The 24,866-nt window shown below is 38.7% G+C and overlaps 1 protein-coding gene and 1 non-coding gene across 2 annotated transcripts; one reads left to right on the top strand and one right to left on the bottom strand.

Moving 5' to 3' along the window:
• Positions 1–2,017: 2,017 nt before the first annotated feature.
• Positions 2,018–2,125, top strand: LOC121243787. Its single transcript, XR_005936275.1, has one exon. It is a non-coding gene; the product is annotated as a small nucleolar RNA R71 (small nucleolar RNA).
• A 16,353-nt stretch (positions 2,126–18,478) lies between these two features.
• LOC121242561 (3-ketoacyl-CoA synthase 10) lies at positions 18,479–22,801 on the bottom strand. The gene is made up of 3 exons (XM_041140444.1): positions 22,112–22,801; positions 21,208–21,836; positions 18,479–19,303 (listed from the first exon to the last, which is right to left on the bottom strand). Exons 1-3 carry the CDS (start codon positions 22,520–22,522, stop codon positions 18,724–18,726), a joined length of 1,620 nt encoding a protein of 539 aa, XP_040996378.1. The 5' UTR covers positions 22,523–22,801; the 3' UTR covers positions 18,479–18,723.
• Between the last annotated feature and the right edge of the window lie 2,065 nt (positions 22,802–24,866).

The raw sequence follows: 24,866 nt of genomic DNA, 5'->3' as shown, positions 1-24,866 counted from the left end.
TAATTCTCTTCCATTAAAATCTTGTGCATGCAAAATGAATAGTTTATTCCCTTAATATTGGCTATAGTCCTTCCCAAAGCTTGCTTGTGAGCTCTCAAAACTCGTAGTAACTTATGTTCGTCAAGACCTTTCAAAGATGAGGAAATTATTACAGGTCAAGAAGAATCATGTAAATAAGTATATTTAAGATGAGAAGGAAGGGGTTTGAGTTCCAAAGAAGGGGCCTCAATAATGGATGGCTTTTGTGGAGTAGTGCTTTCGCCCAATGTTATGTTTTCCGGCTTCCTGTTAGGCAAGTAAGGCATAGATGCTTTCAAGTGTGTGCACAATTGCTTATCTTGGAATTCTTGAAATCGGAAGTGCCAGATTGAATAAGACATGCCTCAAGTGGTTCCTTAGGATAACTCTCTTCAATAATTTCTACCACAAGTTCATCAATCACACCTATGTTGAAGCATGCATCGGTTGTTGACAAATATTCCATTGCTTCAAATACACTAAATGTAACATGTTCATCTTGCACCTGTAGTATTAGTTTCCCTTATTGCACATCTATGAGAGTTATTCCTGTGGCTAAGAACGGTCGACCAAGAATAAGTGGGGTTTCTCGATCTTCCTCCATATCTATAAGAATAAAATCTACAGGGAAAATAAACTTGTCAACTTTAACAAGAACATCCTCTACTATGCCTCTTGGTCGTTTAATGGATCGATCTGCCAATTGAAGTGAAACGGTAGTGGCCTTGACCTCTCCTAGCCCCAATTGCCTGAAAATTGAAAATGGCATCAAATCATATTTATGCTAGCACCTAAATCACACAAAGCTTTTTCGAAATAAAAGTTTCCAATGGTGTAAGCTTTGGTGGCAACTTATTTTGCAAAATGGTGGTGCACTCTTCGGTCAACATCACGGTCTCATACTCTCATAATTTTCTCTTGTTTGATAGAATCTCCTTCATGAACTTCACATAGCTAGGCATCTGTTCCAAGGCATTTGCAAAAGGAATGTTAATATGTAACTTTTTAACAACATCAAGGAACTTAGAGAAGTAAGAGAAAAAGAAACGGGAGGATTTCCCAAATTTTTCACTGTTGGACTCGGAACAGGGGTGGGCGCCGCAACCTTGGATGTGGGCACTACGGCCTCAATGCCTTGGCCTTCAGAACTGGGACGAGTGCCACGCCCTTGAGTTTTCGGCGCCACGGCTCTCACATTCTGCTCCTCTTTTCCGGCATTTTGCTCTTTCTCTTGTATATTAAGCTCCCTTCCACTTCTTAAAGTAATGGCCTTCACTTGCTCTTTCAGATTGTTTTCTATGGTGCTTGGAACTGATGATCCTTGAGGCCTTTCGGACATTAATTTTGCCAATTGACCAACCGTCCTTTCAATGCTCCGCATAGTGTTCTCATTATTCTTCAGAGCTATGTCATGATCTTGAAATCTAGCATCCACCTTGACCATAATTGTGTCATTACCTCCTCCATATTCAGCTTCTTCTCTTATTGTTGATTTTGAAAACCCAGTAGAGGCTTGGAAACATTTTGGGAGTTGCACTATGAGAAATATGGGTGGTTTCGCCATCTTGGATTGTAAGTGTTGGAATAAGGATTGTTTTGTCGTTGGTAATTCGACCCAAAGTTTACTTGCTCCGAACTATTGTTGGCGAATAGATTTCCCACTTGACAATTTACCCCCATATGATTCCCTGCACAAAATTCACAAATTGCATTAGTAGATTGAATGGAACTCACATTGATATTGTCTAATTTCTTAGATAAAGTTGCAACTTGAGCAGCTAAAGTAGAAAAAGAATCAATTTCGTGAACTCCCTAGGTTCTTTTTGATGTCACTCAATCCACTGGCCATTGGTAATTATTGGTTGTCATCTCCTTTACAAACTCATATGCATCTTCCGATGATTTCTTCATCAAAGTCCCTCCGGTTGCCAGATCAATCATTGTAAGTGTTGTAGGCTGCAAACCATTGTAGAAGGTTTGCACTTGAATCCAAACAGGAAGTCCATGATGTGGGCACTTTCTAAGCAATTCTTTATACCTCTCCCATGCTTCATAAAGCGACTCCATATCAAATTGGACAAAAGTGGTGATATCGTTTCATGATTTTGGCTGGGGGAAAGAACATTACCAGAAACTTCTTAGCCAAATCATCCCATGTAGTTATGGTTAACGGTGAATGTGAGTTTAACCATGCCTTTGCCTTGTCTCGGAGGGAGAATGGAAAGAGTCTCAATCTAATAGCATCATTAGAAACTCCGTTATGTTTAAAAGTATCACATAACTCCAGAAAATTAGCTATGTGAACATTTGGATCCATCATGTGGCATGCCACTAAATTGCACCGTTGAGGCCACCATTTGAAGAATAGTTGGCTTTATCTCAAAGTTATTGGCTTGAATGGTAGGCCATCTAATTCTAAAAGTAGCTCTGACCAAGGGGACAACATAATCTCCCAAAGTCTAGTTTCCAAGTTGATCTTCCATTATTTTATTCTCGATTGTGGAATCCTCCTTCTTCTCCTTGTGCAATGATGAAGGGTGCATTCAATTTCAGGGTCAAAAGGTACTAAATCCAAGTTCCGAGTACGTCTCATGCACAACTCGGAAAACCTAAAAAGAAAAATAAAAACAAATTAAAAATTAAGACTAAGATAAAGAAAAATCAAATTAACCTAGAACTAGTTGGTATAAGTAATAGAAAATAAATAATCCCTGGCAATGATGCCAAAAACTTGATGTGGAATATCGCAAGTACATGAAATCGTAACAAGTAATATAGTGATAAAGAAGGATGTCGAACCCATGAGGACTATTTACCTATTAACTTTTGAAGTTGTTTTAATTCTAACTTATTCGAAAATTAAGAAAACTGGTGGATTTTAAATTTAAAAACAAAAGTAAAATGAAATTAAATCAACAAATGAAGACTTTACCAAACTCTTAAAAAGAAGAAGATTCCACTCAAAAAGAAAACGCTAAGGCATCTGACTCACCTAACTAATCTGATTCCAAGCCCTAGCCGTACAATTAATCAATTATCATCCTATTTGACAGTGAAATATTATAACTTTTCTAAGGCCCTTTCTCAAGTACAATTAGAATTACCCAACTTATGATAACCCACAATATGTCTATGCGAATTTAAAAGTATTTGAGCACACTAAAATTAATAATATTTCACATAAAAGCCGTATAAATCACATTGGCACAGTCTTATCTTTCGCTCAATTCATGACATATATCGTACGAAACTAAACTACATGCATCATCTCTTGAATTAACATGCACAACAAATCACTCAACTATTGGCAAGATAATTGAAAACATTAAACTCAATTATGTATACTCAAAATGAATGATGAAATTATGATCGCATAGAAATAAGATTCAAAATTTTCATGGATCGTAGCCTTAGCAATATAAATTAACTCATAATAGAATCAAAACAAACCATAATAACTCTAGAATTCGTAATAAAAATTGTACAAAGAGAAGATGAAAGAGTTAAGAAGGAAACTGTTTGTAGATCGGGACTCTCAATCGTCTACAAACTCCAATTCAGCCTCCGTCTTCTTCTTCCTTTTTCAAGCTTCGAATTACTCTCGAGTGGTCAAAAAAACTTTTCACCAAGCTTTGGTCATCCTCCAAATTTCTTTCCATTTCTTCCTTCCTCGTAACCCTCTCCCTTATTTCCCAAAACAAGATTCTCAACTTAGCAGTTTTTCCACCTCTTATGATGGAAACCAAGTTGGACCTACTCTTAAAGATCATTTGCAAATTCCAGATGGGCCAATTACAAGATCAAGGGCCAAGAAGATCAAGGAAACAATGCACGGATTTGTGCAATCTACTTGGGATGAAGCTAGCAAGAGCCCAACACTCAAGATGGGCTTGAAAGAAGGAGAACTAGCTTTGATCCACTTGATTCAAGCTGTGGAAGACATGACTTAGAGTTAAGGCCTATTGTTATTAGAGACTTCAAATTTGATTAAATGATTTATTTTATTAGTTTAGAATAAGTGGGCTGGAAGATGCCTGGCCCACACGTTTTATTTTCAATGAACTAGGGTTTTCAATAAGGCATTGTATTTTGGCCAAGGGCTTATTTGGAAAGTTACTTTTAGGAATTAGGGTTTCAAGAGGTACTGTAGCGTTACTGTAGCCATATTGTAGCCGCGGGTACTGTAGCGCGACACTGTTCATCAGGGCATTTTGGGTAAAAAGGGCTTTATTTTGGTTAGGGTTTTAATTAGATTTACTTTAAATACTCCTTGTAGCCTCATTTGAAGGTGAGACAATATCGAATTTTATTTGTGAGTTGAGGTTTCTCCTCATGTTCTTGATTGAACTTTTGAACTTATCAAAAGTAAATCACAACCTTTGTGGCGTTCCTCCTTTGTAATCTGGGTTCTTGAGACGTGTTCTTCAACGGGTCTAGATTTTAATATAATCTAGGTTCTTGAAACGAGTTCTCATCGGGTTTAGGTTTTTCTATCAATTGACTTGAATTTGGCTTTCTTGGGAATTTTTCAAATTGATTGTGGGTTCAAGGGATTTCATTCCCGCGGGTTCATATCATTTGGTATTCAGAGCAAGGTTTCCAATCAGGTCTGATTCTATCTTTTATTTCTTGCATATTTCATTCTAGGGTTTCATTGCTCTAGGATTGATTACAAAAAAAAAAAAAAATAGTGGCTGTTGTATTTCTTCACTATTGTTAGGGTTTCTGAATCTCATTGTTCTAGGGTTTGTATTGGCTAAAATCTCTTGTTCTAGGGGCTGCCATATAGCACTTGTGTTTGGGTTTTTGAGTTATTGTTAGGGTTTTCTTAATTGCTTATTATTGATTGTGATCAAATCAGTTGGTGAAAAAAAAAACAGAAAAGAAAAAAAAATTCGCCTAGAGAAAAAAAAAAAAAAAAAAAAAAAAAAAAAAAAGAGAAAGAAGAAAACTGAAATTTCTCTTGAGCCTTATCATCAAAGGGGCCGCATACATTATTCTAGTTGGTATCTTGTCTTATAGTTATTGTTTCATTCGTATAATTTCCTAGATTCATGTGTCATTTTTTTTTATTCCTTCCGTCTTACTCTTGTTCTTGTTTCTTGGACCTAGTTACTAGTTGGGATAAAACATGGTTGCTTTGTCTTGATTGAGTTCAATTAGTTCTTAACGAACTTGAGTGGGAAAACTCTTGAGGTAAAAGGCAAGAGAGTGTGAGACTATTATCGGAAAAAAACCAATTAAGAGTGAGACACGAGTGGAGTGCCATTATTTTTAGTGTAAACACATGTAGGGGAGTGTGTGAGGTTTACTTTTTTGCCACTAACATTCTTTCGTGCAGCACCTTATAATGTCTCAGCGGAGTAGCGCGTCACCAAGGGGGAGAGCAGATAACTCATCCTATGTGTTGCAAGCCATGCAACAACAGTTTGAGCGGTTGAACTTTGTGTTGGGTGAAGTGAGAGATAGGATGGATCATCAAGAAGCAGCGATTAGAAATCTGCAAGGTGGGAGAGATAGGAGGCGACGTGAGCATAGAGTTGAAAATGAGTATGAGAATGAGGGAGATGGTGAGGATGAGGAAGACTTAGCATCTAAACTTGGGTCGGGTAGACATGGAAGAGTTAGGCGTGAAAGACGACTTGAGGGGAATCTCAGGGGTAGAGATGGTGTAGATAGAGACCTTGGGAGCATCAAAATGAAAATACCACCTTTCCAAGGTAGAGCTAACCCTGAGGTTTATCTAGAGTGGGAGAAAAAAATAGAGTTGGTGTTTGATTGCCATAATTACTCTGAGGAGAAGAAAGTGAAGTTGGTGGTAATTGAGTTCACTGATTATGCTATTATTTGGTGGGATCAATTAGTGACCAATAGGAGGAGGAATTATGAGAGGCCAGTAGAGACATGGGGAGAGTTGAAAGCTCTCATGAAGCGGAGATTTATACCTAGCCATTACTATACAGACCTTTACCAGAAATTACAAAATCTTACACAGGGGTCTAGAAGTGTGGAGGATTACCATAAGGAGATGGAGGTGGCAATGATTCGGGCTAATTTAGAGGAGGACCAGGAGGCCACCATGGGTAGATTTTTGAGTGGTTTGAATAGGGACATAACCAATGTAATTGAATTGCAGCATTACGTAGAGATAGAAGACATGGTACACATGGCAATGAAGGTGGAGAGGCAATTAAAGAGAAAAGGGACAGCAAGGTACACTTCGGTTTCTAGCACTACTTGGAAATCAAAGTGGGATATGAATGATACAGCTGAAGCAAAAAGAAAGACCGAACCACCTAAGCGAAAAGATGAGGGAACTAGCAACAAACCCAAGGTAGAATCCCAACCTTCACGGAATAGAGATATTAAATGTTTTAAGTGTTTGGGTTCATGGCACATTGCTTCTCAATGTCCAAATAGGAGGGTGATGATTATGTGTGACAATGAGGAGGTGATGACTGAGAGTGAGGATGATAGTGATGAGGTGATCGAGTTGGTTGATGCTAGTGATGATGATGGAGTGGTATACCCCATGACCGGTGAGTCTCTTGTTGCCAGGCGTGCTCTCAATGCACACATTAAGGTGGATGATATAGAGCAACAGAGAGAGAACATTTTCCATACTAGATGCCATGTCAACAATAAGGTATGTAGTATGATCATTGATGGGGGAGTTGTACTAATGTGGCTAGCACAACTTTGGTTGAGAATTTTAATTTACCAACCTTAAAACACTCTAGACCATACAAATTGCAGTGGTTGAATGACTGTTGAGAGGTTAGGGTGGACAAACAAGTGTTAGTTACTTTTTCTATTGGAAAGTATCAGGATGAGGTGTTTTGTGATGTTGTGCCTATGCATGCTGGCCATATTTTGTTGGGGAGGCCGTGGCAGTATGATAGGAGGGTGACACATGATGGGTTCAAGAACATGTACAACTTTGAGAAGGAGGGCAAAACAATCAAGCTTGCTCCTTTAACTCCAAGTCAGGTCTATGAGGACCAACTGAAATTGAAAAGTGAGGTTACTCAAAAAAAAAAAGAGTGAAAATGAGAGTGATCAAAAGAGAAAGAGTGAAAATGAGAGTGATCAAAAAAGAAAGAGTGAAAAAGTGATTGAGCAAAAAAGAAAGAGTGAGAGTGCAAATGAGCATAAAAGAAAGAGTGAAAAAGAAAGTAGAGAGGTGGCTGAGAGTAAAGAAAAAAGAGTAGAGCCACGAGAGAAAAAAGTAAGAGAGTCTGCAGAGAAAAAAGGAAAGGCAAAAGTGAGTTTCTATGCAAGAGAGAGTGAGGTTAAGAGGGCTTTCTTCGCAGATCGCCCTATGATTTTTCTTGTCTATAAAGAGTCCTATCTTACTCTTGATGAAACTAACCAGTCTCCTCCTAGTTTGGCTGTTTCTTTGTTGCAGGAGTTTGAGGATGTATTTCCGGAGGAGATGCCAAATGAGTTGCCACCCATTAGAGGCATTGAGCACCAGATTGATTTTGTGCCCGGGGCTGCCATTCCAAACCGACCAGCCTATAGGAGTAATCTAGAGGAGACAAAGGAGCTTCAAAGGCAAGTTGAGGATTTGATGGGCAAGGGGTACGTGAGGGAGAGCATGAGCCCTTGTGCAGTACCAGTGCTACTAGTGCCAAAGAAGGATGGGACGTGGAGGATGTGCATTGATTGCAAGGCGGTCAACAATATCACGATAAAGTATCACCATCCCATTCCTAGATTGGATGATATGCTTGATGAATTGCATGGGTCATGTATTTTCAGTAAAATTGATCTTAAAAGTGGGTACCATCAAATTAGAATGAAAGAGGGTGATGAATGGAAAACTGCTTTTAAGACTAAGTATGGGCTTTATGAATGGTTGGTTATGCCATTTGGACTTACAAATGCGCCCAGTACTTTCATGAGATTAATGAACCATGTCCTACGTGCATTCATAGGCAAATTTGTGGCTGTGTACTTTGATGATATCTTAGTGTACAACAAGGACTTAAATGAACATATTGTGCATTTGAGATATGTGTTTGATGTGTTGAGATGTGAAAAGTTGTATGCTAATTTCAAGAAATGTGCCTTTTGCATGGAAAAAGTTGTTTTTCTTGGTTATGCTGTTAGCACAAAAGGTATTGAGGTGGATGAAGAGAAAGTCAAGGCCATCAAGGAATGGCCAACGCCAAAAAGCATCACTGAGGTAAGAAGCTTTCATGGCTTAGCTAGCTTTTATCCGTGTTTTGTTAAAGACTTTAGCACTATTGCTGCACCACTCACTGAGGTAATTAAAAAGAATGTTGGGTTTCAGTGGGGGGCTAATCAAGAGAATGTTTTTGCCACTATTAAAGAAAGGTTGTGCTCTTCACCTGTGTTAGCATTACCTGATTTTAACAAAGTTTTTGAGATTGAATGTGATGCCTCAGGAATAGGGATTGGAGCCGTTTTGATGCAGGATAGGCGACTCATAGCCTTTTTCAGTGAAAAGCTAAGTGGAGCATCCCTGAAGTACCCTACTTATGACAAAGAGTTTTATGCTCTTGTTCGTGTATTAGAGACTTGCCAGCACTACCTATGGCCAAGGGAATTTGTAATCCACACCGATCATGAATCATTGAAGCATCTCAAGGGTCAAGGTAAGTTGAATAAAAGGCATGCTAGATGGATGGAATACATTGAGACATTTCCCTATGTCATCCGTTACAAGCAAGGTAAGGAGAAGATTGTTGCTGATGCTCTATCCCGGAGGTATGTACTTCTTACTTCTATGAGTGCTAAAATGCTTGGGTTTGAATATGTGAAAGAAATGTATGCCAATGACACTGACTTTTCTGATGTGTATATGGCATGTGATAAAGCGGCATTTGGTAAGTTTTACAAACATGATGGTTATTTATTTAAGGAAAGCAAACTTTGTGTGCCAAGTTGTTCTATGCGTGAGTTATTGGTGCGTGAGGCACATGGTGGGGGATTAATGGGACACTTTAGTGTCAAGAAAACTTTAGACATTTTGCATGAACATTTCTTTTGGCCTAAGATGAAGAGAGACGTTAATCGTATTTGTGGAAGGTGCATTACATGTAGAAAGGCCAAATCTAAGGTTTTGCCACATGGGTTGTATACACCCTTACCCGTTCCTAGTGAGCCATGGGTAGACATATCTATGGACTTTGTTTTGGGGCTGCCTAGGACAAAAAGGGGTAGAGATTCTATTTTTGTGGTTGTGGATAGATTTAGTAAGATGGCATATTTCATTCCATGCCATAAAACAAATGATGCCACAAACATAGCTGACTTGTTTTTTACGGAGATAGTGCGACTCCATGGTGTACCTAGGAGTATTGTCTCTGATAGGGATGTTAAATTCCTTAGCTACTTTTGGAAGGTGTTGTGGGGGAAATTGGGTACTAACCTCTTATTTTTCACTACTTGTCATCCACAAACTGATGGTCAGACTGAAGTAGTTAATAGGACTTTAACTCAGCTTTTACACGCTGTTGTTCAAAAGAATTTAAAAACTTGGGAGGATTGTTTGTCATTTATAGAGTTTGCATATAATAGGACCATGCATACTACTTCATACTCACCTTTTGAAATTGTTTATGGATTTAATCCACTTACTCCTTTGGATTTGATGCCTTTACCTGTTGATGGCAGGAGTAGCTTGGATGGACAAAAGAAGGCGGAGTTGGTGAAATCACTTCATGAGAGGGTACGACTTCAAATTGGCCAAAAGAATGAAAGGGTTGCTTCCCAAGCCAATAAAGGGCGAAGGCGTGTCATCTTTGAACCGGGAGATTGGGTTTGGGTTCACATGCGCAAAGAAAGATTCACAGCCCAAAAAAGAACAAAGTTGCATCCTCGAGGAGATGGACCTTTACAAGTTCTTGAGAAAATTAATGACAACGCATATAATGTGGATCTTCCAGGTGAGTATAATGTTTCTACTACTTTCAATGTCTCTAATCTTTCTCCTTTTGATGTAGGTGAAGAGTCGAGGTCGAATCCTTTTGAGGAGAGGGGGAATGATGGAAACCAAGGTGGGCCTACTCTCAAAGATCATTTGCAAGTTTCAGATGGACCAATTACAAGATCAAGGGCCAAGAAGATCAAGGAAGCAATGCACGGATTGGTGCAATCCACTTGGGATGAAGTTAGCAAGAGCCCAACACTCAAGATGGGCTTGAAAGAAGGAGAACCAGCTTTGATCCACTTGATTCAAGCGGTGGAAGACATGACTTAGAGATAGGGCCTATTGTTATTAGAGACTTCCAATTTGGTTAAATGATTTATTTTATTAGTTTAGAATAAGTGAGCTTGAAGATGCCTGGCCCACACGCCTTATTTTTAATGAACTAGGGTTTTCGAGAAGGGCCTTATATTTTGGCCAAGGGCTTATTTGGAAAGTTACTTTTTAGGAATTAGGGTTTCAAGAGGTACTGTAGCGTTACTGTAGCACGATACTGTTCATTAGGGGCATTTTGGGTTAAAAATGGGCTTTATTTTGGCTAGGATTTTAATTAGGTTTAGTTTAAATACTCCTTGTAGCCTCATTTGAAGGTTAGACAATATTGAATGTTATTTGTGAGTTGAGGTTTTTCCTCTTGAAGAGGAACTCTTGAACTTATCAAAGGTAAACCACAACCTTTGTGGCGTTCCTCCTTTGTAATCCATGTTCTTGAGACGGGTTCTTCAATGGGTCTAGATTTTGATATAATCCAGGTTCTTGAAACGAGTTCTCATCGGATCTAGGTTTTTCCATCCATTGACTTGAATTTGGCTTTCTTGGGGAGTTTTCAAATTGATTGTGGGTTCAAGTGATTTCATTTCCGCGGGTTCATATCATAAGAGGTTGGAGATTTTCGCTCACAGGCTTTCAATGCTACTACCAAGAACTTATGGTGTGTATGCCCCAACCGGGGCCAATCCTAGGACCTCTTATTTTTACCACTTTGCCCTTACTTGCTAGAAAACTAATTGAGGGCAAAGTGGCAAAGTTAAGAGGTTGGAGTTTTTCGCTCGCGGGCTTTCTATTGTCGTACCATGAACTTATAGTATGTATGCCCCAACCCCGGGCCAATCGGAGCACCTCTTATTTTTACCACTTTACCCTTGCTTAATAGAAAACCAAATAAGGGCTAAGTGGCAAAGTTAAGAGGTTGGAATTTTCTGCTCACGGGCTTCTTATTGTACTACCATGACCATATAGTATGCATTCCCCAACCCCGGGCCTATTGGAGCACCTCTTATTTTTACCACTTTACCCATGCTTAGAGTAGAAAACCAAATAGGGGCAAAGTGGCAAAGTTAAGAGGTTGGAGTTTTCGCTCGCGGGCTTCCTATACTAACACCATGACCTTATGGTATATATGCCCCATCTCGGGGCCAATCCTAGCACCTTTTATTTTCACCACTTTGCCCTTACTTGGTAGAAAACTAATTGAGGGCAAAGTGGCAAATTTAGGAGGTTGGAGTTTTTCGCTCGCGGGCTTTCTATTGTCCTACCATGACCTTATAGCTTGTATGCCCCAACCCCGGGTCAATCGGAGCACCTCTTCTTTTTACCACTTTACCCATGCTTAGAGTAGAAAACCAAATGGGGGCAAAGTGGCAAAGTTAAGTGTTTGGAGTTTTTCGCTCGCGGACTTCCCATGTTAGTACCATGACCTTATGGTATGTATAACCCAACTTGGGGCCAATCCAAGCACATTTTATTTTTACCACTTTAACCTTGCTTAGAGTAGAAAACCAAATGAAGGCAAGGTGGCAAAGTTAAGAGGTTGGAGTTTTTCGCTCGCTGGCTTACTATAGTACTACCATGTCCTTATGGTTATATGTTCCAACCCTAGGCCAATCAGAACATCTCTTATTTGTACCACTTTCCCCTTGCATAGAGTAGAAACCAAAAGAGGGCAAATGGCAAAGTTAAGAGGTTAGAGTTTTTCGCTCATGGGCTTCTTATGGAACTACCATGACCTTACAGTATGTATGCCCCAACGCTGGGCCAATCGGAGCACTTCTTATTTTTACTATTTTACCCTTGCTTAGAGTAGAAAACAAAATGGGGGCAAAGTGGCAAAGTTAAGAGGTTAGAGTTTTTTGCTCGCGGGCTTCCTATGGTACTACCAGAACCTTATAGTACGTTTGTCCCGTCCCGGGACCAATCGGAGCACCTCTTATTTTTACCACTTTACCCTTGCTTAGAGTAGAAAACCAAATGAGGGCAAAGTGGCAAAGTTAAGATGTTGGAGTTTTTCGCTCGCGGGCTTCCTATGGTACTACCATGACCTTATGGGATGTATACCTCAACCCGGGGCCAATCCTAGCACGTCTTATTTTTACAACTTTGCCCTTACTTGGTAGAAAACCAATTGAGAGTAAAGTGCTAGAGTTAAGAGGTTGGAGTTTTTGGCTCGCGGGCTTCCTATGGTCGTACCATGACCTTATGGTATGTATTCTCAAACCCTGGGCCAATTGGACCACCTCTTCTTTTTACCACTTTACCCTTGCTTAATAGAACACCAATTGAGGGAAAGTGGCAAAGTTAAGAAGTTTGAGGTTTTCGCTCACAAGCTTCCTATGGTACTACCAAAAACTTATGGTGTGTATGCCCCAACCTGGGGCCAATCCTAGGACCTTTTATTTTTACCACTTTGTCCTTACTTGATAGAAAACTAATTGAGGGCAAAGTGGCAAAGTTAAGAGGTTGGAGTTTTTTGTTCGCGAGCTTTCTATTGTCCTACCATGACCTTATAGTATGTATGCCCCAACCCCGAGCCAATCGGAGCACCTCTTATTTTTACCACTTTGCCCTTGTTTTGTAGAACACCAATTGAGGGCTAAGCGGCAAAGTTAAGAGGTTGGAGTTTTTCACTCGCAGGCTTCCTAAGCTACAACCATGACCTAATGGTATCTATGCCCCAACCCGGGGCCAATCGGAGCACCCTTATTTTTGTCACTTTGCTCTTGCTTACTAGAAAACCAATTGAGGGCAAAGTAGCAAACTTAAGAGGCTGGAGTTTTCGTTCACGGACTTCGTATGGTACTACCATGACCTTATGATTTGTATGCTCCTGTCCCGGGCCAATCGGAGTACCTCTTATTTTTACTACTTTGCCCTTACTTAGTAAGAAACCAATTGAGGGCAAAGTGGCAAATTTTCGCAGTTGGAGTTTTTCACTCTAGGCATCCTATGGTACAACGACTACCTTATGGTATCTATGCCCCAACCCCAGGGCCAATCGAAACACCTCTTATTTTTGCCACCTTGCCTTCGCTTAGTAGAGAACCAATTGAGGGCAAAGTGGCAAAGTTTAGAGGTTGGAGTTTTTTGCTCCGGACATCCTATGGTACAACGACGACCTTATGTTATGTATTCCCCACCACTAGGCCAATCGAAGCACCTCTTATTTTTATCACTTTACCCTTGCTGAGAGTAGAAAACGAAATGAAGGCAAAGCGACAAAGTTAAGAGCTTGGAGTTTTTCGCTCACGGGCTTCCTATGGTGCTACCATGACCTTATAGTATTTATGCCCCAACCCGAGGCCAATCGGAGCAGCTCTTATTTTTACCACTTTATCATTGCGTGGTAGATAACCAATTGAGGGCAAACTGCCAAAGTTAAGAGGTTGGAGTTTTACGCTAGTGGGCTTCTTATGGTACTACCATGACCGTATAATATGTATGGCCCCACCCCAGGACAATTGGAGCCCCTCTTATTTTTACCACTTTACCCTTGCTAAGTAAAAAACCAAATGAGGGCAAAGTGGCAAAGTTAAGAGGTTGGACTTTTTCGCACGCGGGCTTCCTATTGTACTACCATGACCTTATGGTATGTATGCCCAAACCCGGGGTCAATTGGAGCACCACTTATTTTTACCACATTGCTTTTGCTTTGTAGAAAACCAATTCAGGACAAAGTTAATAGCTTGGAGTTTTTGGCCACAGGTTTCCTATGGTCCTACCATGACCTTATAGTGTGTATGCCCCAACCCGGGGCCAATAGGAGCACCTCTTATTTTTACCACTTTGCCCTTGCTTGGTAGAAAACTAATTCTGGGCAAAGTGGCAAAGTTAAGAGGTTAGAGTTTTTCGCTCGCGAGCTTCCTATAGTCCTACCAGGACCTTATAATATGTTTGCCCCAATCCCGGGCCAATCGGAGCTCCTCTTATTTTTACCACTTTGCCGTTGCTTAGAGTAGAAAACCAATTCAGGGTAAAGTGGCAAAGTTAAGAGGTTGGAGTTTTTCGCTCGCGGGCTTCCTATGGTACTACCATGACCTTATGGTATGTATACCCCAACCCGGGGCCAATCCTAGCACGTCTTATTTTTACCACTTTGCCCTTACTTGGTAGAAAACCAATTTGAGGGCAAAGTGGCAAAGTTAAGAGGTTGGTGTTTTTGACTCGCGGGCTTCCTATAGTACTACCATGACCTTAAAGTATTTATGCCCCAACCCTGGGCCAATCAGAGCACCTCATATTTGTACCACTTTCCCCTTGCTTGGTAGAAAACTAATTGAGGGAAAGTGGCAAAGTTAAGAGGTTGGAGTTTTTCGCACGCGGGCTTCCAATTGTACTACGATAACTTTATGGTATGTATGCCCAAACCCGGGGCCAATCGGAGCACCACTTACTTTTACCACATTGCCCTTGCTTTGTAGAAAACCAATTGAGGGCAAAGTGACAAGGTTTTGAGGATAGAGTTTTTCACTCACGGGCTTCCTATGGTAATGTTAAACCAGCTGCTTTTGTGAGGAAGTCACAGATTTAAGAGTTGGATGAGCTCTGAATGGATGCTTATGATAACTCCAAGCCGTCTAAGGAGCACATGAAGCATTTCCAAGACAAGCATATTCAGAGGAAAACCTCTTCGCCAGGTCAACAAGTCTTACTTTATAACTCTCGCCTTCATCTCTTTTCGGAAAATTACGATGTAGGTGGAGTGGATCTTATATTGTTAAGACTGTTTTTCCACATGGTGCAGTTGAATTGATCAACCCTCAAAATGGAAATGCATTTAAATTAATTGTACAGCGCCTTAAACCCTTCTTGACCAATTTCTCTCCAGAGGACACCACCATCCCTCTCTAGAAGCCCATTTCCTCTACTGCTATTTAGTTTATGAAGTTTTCTATTGTTTTCCTTTACTTTCTTTATTTTCTATTTTGTGTGTTTTGTGTTTTGTTTTGGTTTTTGTTTTTGCAGGTTTTCTTTTTCTTTTTCTAGTCTTCTAGTTTTCTTTTCTCTCTACCAGGTGACATCCCTCACTTTGCTCTCCTATTTACTGCACTACTTTTTGCTTACTTGTCCATCTCTTTTATTCATCGAGGACAATGCTCATTTTGAGTAGGGGGTAAGGAGAGTCTTCCACCATTTAGTTTTTCATGATTAATTTCTCAGCAAAGTTGTTCTTTTATTAAAATTAAAAAATTAAAAAAGAAAAGAAAAGGTTGTTGTTTTCAAACCTCTCTACTTAAGATTAGATAGTTGCAGTCTTAGATTACACTAATTTCCACTGGTTTAGGTTTAAGTTTAGCACAGGACCATATGAAATCTTAGCAACTCAAACTTAGGCAGTGTATTTCAAAACGATTGATTGATGACCCTAATAGACACATGCAGATGCATTTGTTGTTTTGTTCGATATCAATCAATGGTTTTCATCCAAGCAACTAACAAAAACCTCAATGAACCATATCTTAATGGCCTAGAAAGATCAAATGAGAAACTCAATCCATTATAATTTAAAAAAAAATAGAGGTAAAATACATGAGAAAAGGGATAGGCTAGAGATCAAAGAAAAAACAGTTGGTTAAAGTGTATTGGAAAAGGCTGTCTATCACTGGGATTTTTTTTCAAGTAAGAAAAAGTCTTTTAAAGTGTGATAGCGTAAAAGTCACCAATGCAATAGTTTTGAATTGGGGTAAAGCCTTTTTGGTTTTTCTTGAAGAACTGCTGGTTTGAAATTATTGTGAGAAATCTTGAAACCAACAAATGGCAACATGATCACACACTTGATGCACTAAAAAATCTGCAGCTGTAATACATTTCCCTTGTTTGAGTTCTTGATAATTTTATTGGCCTTCATGTTGAACTATTACCTGATCTACTTTCGTTCTAATACCCAAGACTTCAACGTGATTTGATCTTTAGTAGTGATTTTTGAGTACAAAGATTTTGGGGGGCAATTTAATCCTTCACTCTTTGATCGCATTATTTGCTAGAGACTAGCAAAAAGCTAGTTGGTGGGGGTGTGATAAAGCGTTATAAATGCATAATTAAGTAGCTTAAGTGAGTAATTTATCTCATCAAAAGAGTTGAGCACTTAATTATACATCAAATTCTAGTACTGGATGCCAAATTAATTTATGACAATATTTTGCACACAAAAGTTTCATATTTGCCCTTCAAATGATAAACACTTATATTATGCTTATAGGGTGCAGGACATTTTTGGAAAGAAAACTAAATGAGAGAGTCATGCGGACGGGCTGTACAGGAACCGGCCGGACCGACCATCTCTGACGCAGACCGGCCATCGGATTCAGGAACCGGCCAAAATCGGTGAAGAACTAGTCGGCGGGCAAGAGGATTTGAGGAAAAACTGACATTGGCAGTTCGGCCCCGGTTTGAACCCCTGGGAAACTACTGAACCGAATCCTTTCTTTTTTTTTGAATATATGTATATAAAATGGCGTCATTTCACTTAAATGAGTGAAACGACGTCGTTTTAAAAATTGGAAGTTAAATAAAAAAAAACATATAGAACGGTGCCATTTGTCTTAAAGACAAACGGCACCGTTTTGAATTAGGTTTCATTACCCCCCCCCCCTCTCCTTCTTCTTCCTCGTGTCTACTTCTTCTCCAGCGTCTTCTTCTTCCTCTGCAACCCTAAACCCTAAGCTTCTACTCTCACTCGACAATGGAAGCGACATCCCTCCTCCATCACAGAGACGCCGACGACAGACTAAAGAACCGAACCATGCCGCATCAAGACCGATAATATCGGTTTTCTCTCCCCAATCGAGCGGTTTCGGCCAATGCTGAGCTCTCTTTCTCGACGTCGGTGGCGTCTTGGTTTTGCACCTAAACCATCAGTGTACACCCCTATCATGCGGCATGGTTGTTGCACTTCCTCACTTCAGCCGATATTTCCTTGGGGAATAAACGAACAGGGCATTCTTGGAAGAAGAAGGAAAGAAGTGGTCCCTAGGCTGTACACGGAAGGTGGTCCCGAGGAACGCAAAATGGGGGCTGGAATGAAAGTGGGTTCCTGGCAGGGAGCTTCGCATGGGCGTGGTCTAGAAGAAAAGAAAAGAAATTACGGGAATGAAAAGGGACGTGTGGCCTGGGCATCTACACGATTTACGGTATTTTCTCGTGGAGTGGAACGCGAAGGAGTGGGCGTGGTTTTGAAAAAAGGGGTTGGCGGCGTGTGTTTTAGAGAAAAGGAAAAGAAATCACGTCGAGGGAGTGCTGGGGTATTTTTCATTACGAACTTTTTTGGAGTTTTAATTTTTTTTTTTTTTTTGGCTATGTTCTTTGAATAGAACGGGGGGATTTTCTTCTTCCTTGAATTATTTTTGTTGAATAGCAATATTTTTTAGTCTTTATGTTTATTTTTACATTGAGAATAGAATGGCTAGTTTTATAACCTAAGCTGATGGAATAGCTTGAATTGGTTTTGATTTCTTGCAATGAAATCATCTTTGCATTTATTCATTTTCATTTATCGTATTGTGGATGGATTTATTTTAAAAATGGCTTGAATCTCTTGCTTAAGATTTGTTGTTAACGAAAGACATATCAGATGCTTGAAAGAATGCAAGGATTCAATGCTAATTTGAATTTCTATTTGCATTTATGAATTTCAAAAAATATATTGAAGAACTTTGTAAATAAACTTTCAAAGTCAAATCCTCCGATTATAAATATGTTGGCTGGATTAATAATCGAGAAAGTTAAAAGAGATTGAAATTGCAATAATCATAACCAACTAAAACTAGACCTGAAGCTTAGTGTTTGTTTCTTTGATTAAATCATAATTTTCTATTACAAACTTTGTTCCCTTTCCTTTGTTGCAAAATTTCAATTTTCATTTTACATTTCACACTAGAAACACCATCTTAGAATGACACATCTCATCTACAAATCACAAACCCTTTTCTACCTTTGTAGATAATTCATTTTACATTTTCTATTCAAAATTATTAAAAATACAAAAATAATGTTCATGACAATTTTCATTTGTTCATATACCAAAACTTCATACCAACAATACTTGACATAAACCTTTTATTCCTGTGAAATACGATCCTAGACTCATCCTTGATACAACTTGACTCTTCTATACTCAGAAGAACACATTTAAAAACACGTCAATGTGCCTTAAATTTAATCTTCAACCGCTAGCAGCAACCAGCCATCCACAATAGTAACAGGCCAGGTATGATGAAAGACGAACCAAAATGAATTTATAATATTATAAATGGATATAAATTACTATTGTTCTAACTAGTACTCCAAATTTCACAGAGAAAATGTCTTATGCCAGATTGCCAATAATATACCATTCCGAGAAAGGAGCCCCCACAAAAGAAAAAAAAAAAAAAAAAGTACTGAAGTTATTATCCATCATTATCATTGATCCCCACTTAAGATAATCGCATCAAGCACGGACTAGGTGTCCCTCCCAAAGCCTCTTAATTAGAGCTCTACAGAGAGAAGGGCACAGGGTACCTGTCAATGCAATCGAGCCAGGGATTCCTATTCGGCTTCTTAACACGGCGCATGGACCGCCAGACTACGCTGTTGCACTTGAAACCAGATCCGAATGCGAGTTGCCAAACACGGTCACCTCTCCTCACCCTCTCCTTAGCTTCTAAATATGCCAACTCGTACCATATGCTGCTGCTGGAGGTGTTGCCAAAGCGGTGCAATGTCATCATAGAAGCTTCCATGTTCTTCTCACTGAGCTCCAGGTTTCTCTGTAGTTCATTGAGCACATTCTTACTTGCCGCATGCACGCAGAAGTGCTCGAATGCCAGCTTATAGTCAGGAATATACGGCTTCTTGGATGGGGATGATGAAGGCTGCAAACCCGGCCCAGCGTTACCACCGAATAAATGCCTCCAAACCAAAGTCGCAAAGAAGAGGAGCTGCTCGGAGAAGGGTAGTACCAAAGGACCAAGCGTGGTGATGTTTGTTTTGAGAGCATCACCGCCTATTTCCATTAGGTCTTTGCTCACCCTTAGCCCTTTAAATCGTTGTTCATCTTCCTCCTGGTAAATGCTCCTGTCGCATTGCCATGAGAAATAAAATGTTATGGTTCTTTATACGTGACAATGAGCAGGCAGGCAGGTTCTCTCTTACAAAACGTTAGATTTCTACCTGATGTTAAGTTGAGATGAGTTGAATTCTTTATGAATAGTGAGTTAAGATGATGAAATGAGTTTTGTGAGATTTACTTAAGATGAGTTTAGATATGTTAGAATGTTAAAATGAATTTAGATGTATTTATGAGAAGTTGAAAAAAGTTATAGATCTCACATATAAAAAAGTTTTGAATTAAGATGAATTTAGAAATTAAAGAGTTAGGTGTTTGGATGTTAAACTCAATTTAAAATTAGACTGGTTCAGTCCATGTCCAAACGGGGCCTGTTTGGGTGCTAAGGCCAGTTCATCTTAAGATAGTTTTGTGCGGACTGATATACTCTTCATCCAAAGATACACAATTTATTTCATTTGAATTAACTTTCACTCTTTTTCATCTTAATTCAGTACTGTTCATTAATAGGACTTTTATTATTATTACATTATTACAACAACAAACCAATTATGGATCCACTATTTTAGTAAAAAGGTTAAAACATATCTCAACCTATTTTATAGGTTCAAACACATTTCAATGAGATTTACAAAACCCACTCAAACATCATAGCTCACTACTATTCACAAATAAATTCAGATTGTCAAAGATAATTTTGACATCCAAACAAAACCTAAGTATGTTGGTGGTAAAATTCAGGGTTTTAAGTGAGTGAGAGATAAATATATTAAATGTGTCCAATAATATTTATTGCTTATTTAGTACTATTAAAATATTTATAGGCTTAGGTTTTTTTTTTTTTTTTGGAGAGCACAGGCTAGGTATTAATTGATTATTAGTGGGTTTATAAGTCATGGACATGCAATGACATCAATTAATGGTCCAAATTCCGGACTCCACGGTATCGCTACCAAGGTTCAAAAGGGCCGATGGGCTTGGGTTAAAGTTTGAGTGTCAACCCAACTACTACCGTTGACAGCAGTGCATGCGCATTTATCATTTATTTGTTCTAGGAGTGATTAGTACAACCTCGCCACTGTTAATGATAATAAACAACTACCACAAAGTAAATTGACGCCAAACAAGTTATGGCAATCCAATAGAAAAAGAAAGGTACAGCTTGAACATGGCCTGTACATTTCCCAATTTCTATGATTTTTTAGTGGCTTTAAGAAGCGGCAGAGTTTGGTAGAGTTTGGTAGTTGAGTGTCAACCCAACTACTACCGTTGACAGCAGTGCATGCGCATTTATCATTTATTTGTTCTAGGAGTGATTAGTACAACCTCGCCACTGTTAATGATAATAAACAACTACAAAGTAAATTGACGCCAAACAAGTTATGGCAATCCAATAGAAAAAGAAAGGTACAGCTTGAACATGGCCTGTACATTTCCCAATTTCTATGATTTTTTAGTGGCTTTAATAAGCGGCAGAGTTTGGTAGTTCATTAATCACGAGTCCCTCCCTAAGGAAACCAACCTATTTCATCAATAAGTTCCTTTCAATCATTTATTTCTTTCAACTTAAATCAGTCAAAATTATGATCGAGCCACAGGTAAGCTCGGTTAGTATTTTCCTAAGGCTAGCACACCAGATTAAATCTAAGTGGGACATAACTCCATTTAATTAGTATTTTCGTAGCGCTAACACCCTAGATTATAGCAAGTACAACTGAAAACAATATAGCGAATAATTACGACATAAATACATGAGAAAAAAAAAAAAAACAAAGCAGACAAGATGTGTTCATCAATTTTCGTTTTCCTAGAGCTAGAACATCATACTATAGCACGTACCACAGATAAATTGTGAGGAAGAAATTAAGAGGAAAATAAAATATATTGAACAAAGCAAAATAAGCTAGCGAACCTGAAGCTGCGGTCATCGGCTCCTTTATGGGTGCGAACTATGTGCTCAAGGCGGTACTTGGCACGGTGGTAGTCACGGCGACGGTTGGAGAGGAGGACGGCGGAGCAACCCATGCGGAAGAAACAATTGGGTATGAGCATAGACCTGTCACGGCCCTGGTACCAGTTATAGCCCGCCATCTCAGTGCTCACAACCACAGCACAGTTGTTTGGGCTAGACTGAAGCATATCTCTCGCTAAGTCCACCGCTATGATCCCGGCACTGCACCCCATCCCACCAAGGTTGTAGCTCAATATATTTCCCCTCATCTTGTAGTGGTTTATTATCATGGCCGACAGCGATGGGGTTGGGTTAAAGATGCTGCAGTTCACTACCAGGACTCCTATATCCTTTGGACGCACCCTGGTTTTCTCAAACAGCTCGTCAAGGGCCCCAAACATCACGGCCGACGCCTCTGCTCGACCTTCTTTCATGGTTGCGCAGTTTTCCGTCGACATGATAACTGACTTTGGGATGTAGGTTTCGTCGCCTATGCCTGATGACTGTAAAATTCTATTCTGGAATTCCAGGCTTGCGTCATCAAACTTGCCTGATTTTCGTGCGAGCTCAATGAACTGCTCCTTTGACACCTGCGGGTATAAAGTCAAGTTTCAATGTGATCTCTGTTACTTTTTGGCAAGTTTTAGATTCAAATCTCGTAAAAAAAATTCTTTGTTCTTATAGTATGATTCGTATCAACGGTTAATTAGTAACTAAAAAGAATCCCAAATTGACCGTGAAAACAGCAAAAAATACATCTAGTATAAGCTAATGGGTACAAGAGAAATACATGCATCGTAGCTACGGGATAATTAACAAGTTTTTGGCTATCCCAAGAAATAATCAGAAATTAATTAGTACTGACCTTGAGATCCTCTTGAGGCTGATAACAAGCAAAATCGACAAGGTAGATGGAGCGTGGACGGGACATGAAGTAAACCGAAAGTGTGAATACAAACACACCAAAGAAACCAAGCACAGTTGCAAGATCGTATCGTGCATCTTCCCAGAGCTTCCTCCACAGCTCTTCTCTACTGAGACTCCCAACCTCTGCACTAAACACAAGCACCAGCACCGGTATGGTGGCCAAATATATGGCATGGTTTATGAGATAGTGGTAGCCCAATTTCACATACTTGAGATTAACGGACTGAAGGAAATCCGGCAGGCGTCGCCGGACCCTGACAGAAAAGGTTGGGGATCCGGCATTCGGACCGGAAGACTCAATCCCACGGTTGACAATCTCTGTGGATAGGAGATCTCGCTCACTGGCCATGGCGAAATGGTATTATTATCTGTTTTGAATGGTGTGAGAAGGGAGACAAATGTATATATAGATATGATTAAGATGGGTGTTAGGTCGAGAATAGTAAATGCTACCACCAACTAGATGTGGATGCAGTTGAGAAGCCTTGAAATGCCTTGAATTCTTCATTGATTGAGAGTTGGTGTCCGAATGCAAAGTTCAACGGCCAGGCCGCCATGGGGAGGAGTGGAGCGAGGTGCGGAGGTGCCTTTTTCCTTTTTCTTGTAGTAATTAATTCATACACTTTATTCGGTGGACAGAAAGGCACGTCTCTCGTTTTGTTTAAAAAGTCAAAACCAGACAGTGGGCAGTTGAAGGTCACTTTGCTGGGACCCACCAGCGGACCCCACTGTAGTTGTTGTAGTTTACCTACCATCTTGTTTTACTATTTATTTCTATACTTTCTTTCGTTTGCTTCTTGCAACTGGCCCGAGTTTAATAATAACAGAGCGATGACGTTATAAAATATTATTTTTTCAAATTTTAGATACATCAAATCAAAATTAAAATCAAATTTCAAAAAAAACATTATTTTATTCGATAATAATTTAAATTATTCAATTTGTATTCGCAAGCTATCTCAATTCATTTCAACTCATCTCATTACTATTCATTATTATTTATCAATTTTAATTCATAAATCTCATTACTATTTATAATACTTCTCATTACTATTTATAACACATCTCAACTCATCTTTAAATCCACAAAATAATAAATTAATTGATAGTTTATCATTTCTCAGTATATCAGAAACATAACATAATAATAATAATAATAATAATTACTCGTTTTGTGATTAGCTGGGCAACACGGTAAAAGCTTAAACATCTCTCCTTACTGTCTTATATTTTTACAGCTTTTTATACTTTCAACTTATTTTATTTCATTTTATTTAATTAGTATAATTTTTTTAAATTTTTATATAAAATATAATAAATAATTTAATTTTTTTAAATTTTAAAATAATAATAATATTATAAATTAATATTTTAATAATATTTTATACAACTCATTTAAAATTATCTCATTTTATCTCCCTATTCAAACTAGTCATAATTGCTAGAATTTTGTGAGAGCTAGAAACATAAAATGTGTTTTACGCTTGAAAATTTGGATAATAATTTTATAAAATCAATATGAAGATATAATAACAGCAATTAATGATAACTTCAGAACTAATTGAACCGTGCAATTAAGCGCGCGAGGTGCTTTGCAATTATTGAGTATTGAATAATCGATGGGAATGAAAGCTTTTCATCCCAACAAATACAAACCTATCTTATATAAGCCCTAATCGTGCTTCACAATTTTCAGCCAAAATAAACCACACTTTTACCTTATTTTCATCCCATAAGAAAGGAATACTTTTATCGTTTTTGGATTATCCTTTAATTTCTTAAAAGAAAATCTTCAAAAGTTGATAATCTCATCGTTATAGAACAAAAGTGAGATAAAAATCTGCTATGCAGAGATTTTTCTTTTTAAATTATATATGCGTATGGCCCGTTATGGGCATCATATATAATAATTTTTGTGCTTCATGTAACTATATACTACTAATTACATTTTAAAAGTAAAATCCTTGCCATTATGAAACCGCATCATCTACCATATATCTCATTTTGTTATGATAAAATGAAAGTTATTTTTATAAAGTCACATTATCCCTCCATTTGTATTATTGATAAATAAAAATAAATATTATATGCAATTAAGTTAAAATTATTAAATAATAATACATAATTAAATATATTATATTATTCTTGCATAATGGACGAGTTAGGACTAATTTATCCTAATTGCCTGTAATTCCTTTTATATCTTGTAAATCAATTAATAGAGTATAACTCATTTGTCGGAACCCCAACCAACTAGTCCAGTCCATGCAATGGCTTCATTAACTTCAAAGTCTGCGTATAAAAGAAGTGTGTATATGCATATATATATTATATATATATATATATACGCGCGCGCGCGCACACTCGTATAAAACTTAAAAGCCAGCTCGCCTCCGAGCTAGGAGGTTGGGTGCCGGATCAAAAAATGCGTCGGGGTTAATTAGTTCACCAGCATTTTACACAGCTAAAAGTTTTGATGCCAAAGTCTCTAATAGCTCAACAAGTTGTTCAGACTTTCTTTGTTAGCAAACCCCATCTAACATTATCACAAAAACGAGTTATAAACTAATGTGGTACTGCTATTTATCAGTGCTATACTATTGAGTGCTTGAGCTCGAAACTTCATATAAAGTGTTGAGAAATGCCCAACATTCTTATCCAAAAACTGAAATAATTATTAATTGTAACATTCA

Source organism: Juglans microcarpa x Juglans regia, chromosome 8D, assembly GCF_004785595.1.
Source record: "Juglans microcarpa x Juglans regia isolate MS1-56 chromosome 8D, Jm3101_v1.0, whole genome shotgun sequence".
NCBI lineage: Eukaryota > Viridiplantae > Streptophyta > Magnoliopsida > Fagales > Juglandaceae > Juglans > Juglans microcarpa x Juglans regia.
The sequence above is the reverse complement of the archived record's forward strand: the minus strand, read 5'-3'. Positions and strand labels throughout refer to the sequence as shown.

Excerpts from the sequence above, each read along its gene's own strand:
- LOC121242561 (XM_041140444.1), bottom strand. The coding sequence starts at position 22,522 with ATGGCCAGTGAGCGAGATCTCCTATCCACAGAGATTGTCAACCGTGGG. Across the intron at positions 21,837-22,111 it reads AGCCTCAAGAGGATCTCAAG|GTGTCAAAGGAGCAGTTCAT; the intron begins GTCAGTACTAAT and ends TTATACCCGCAG. Across the intron at positions 19,304-21,207 it reads GCCGATGACCGCAGCTTCAG|GAGCATTTACCAGGAGGAAG; the intron begins GTTCGCTAGCTT and ends GCAATGCGACAG.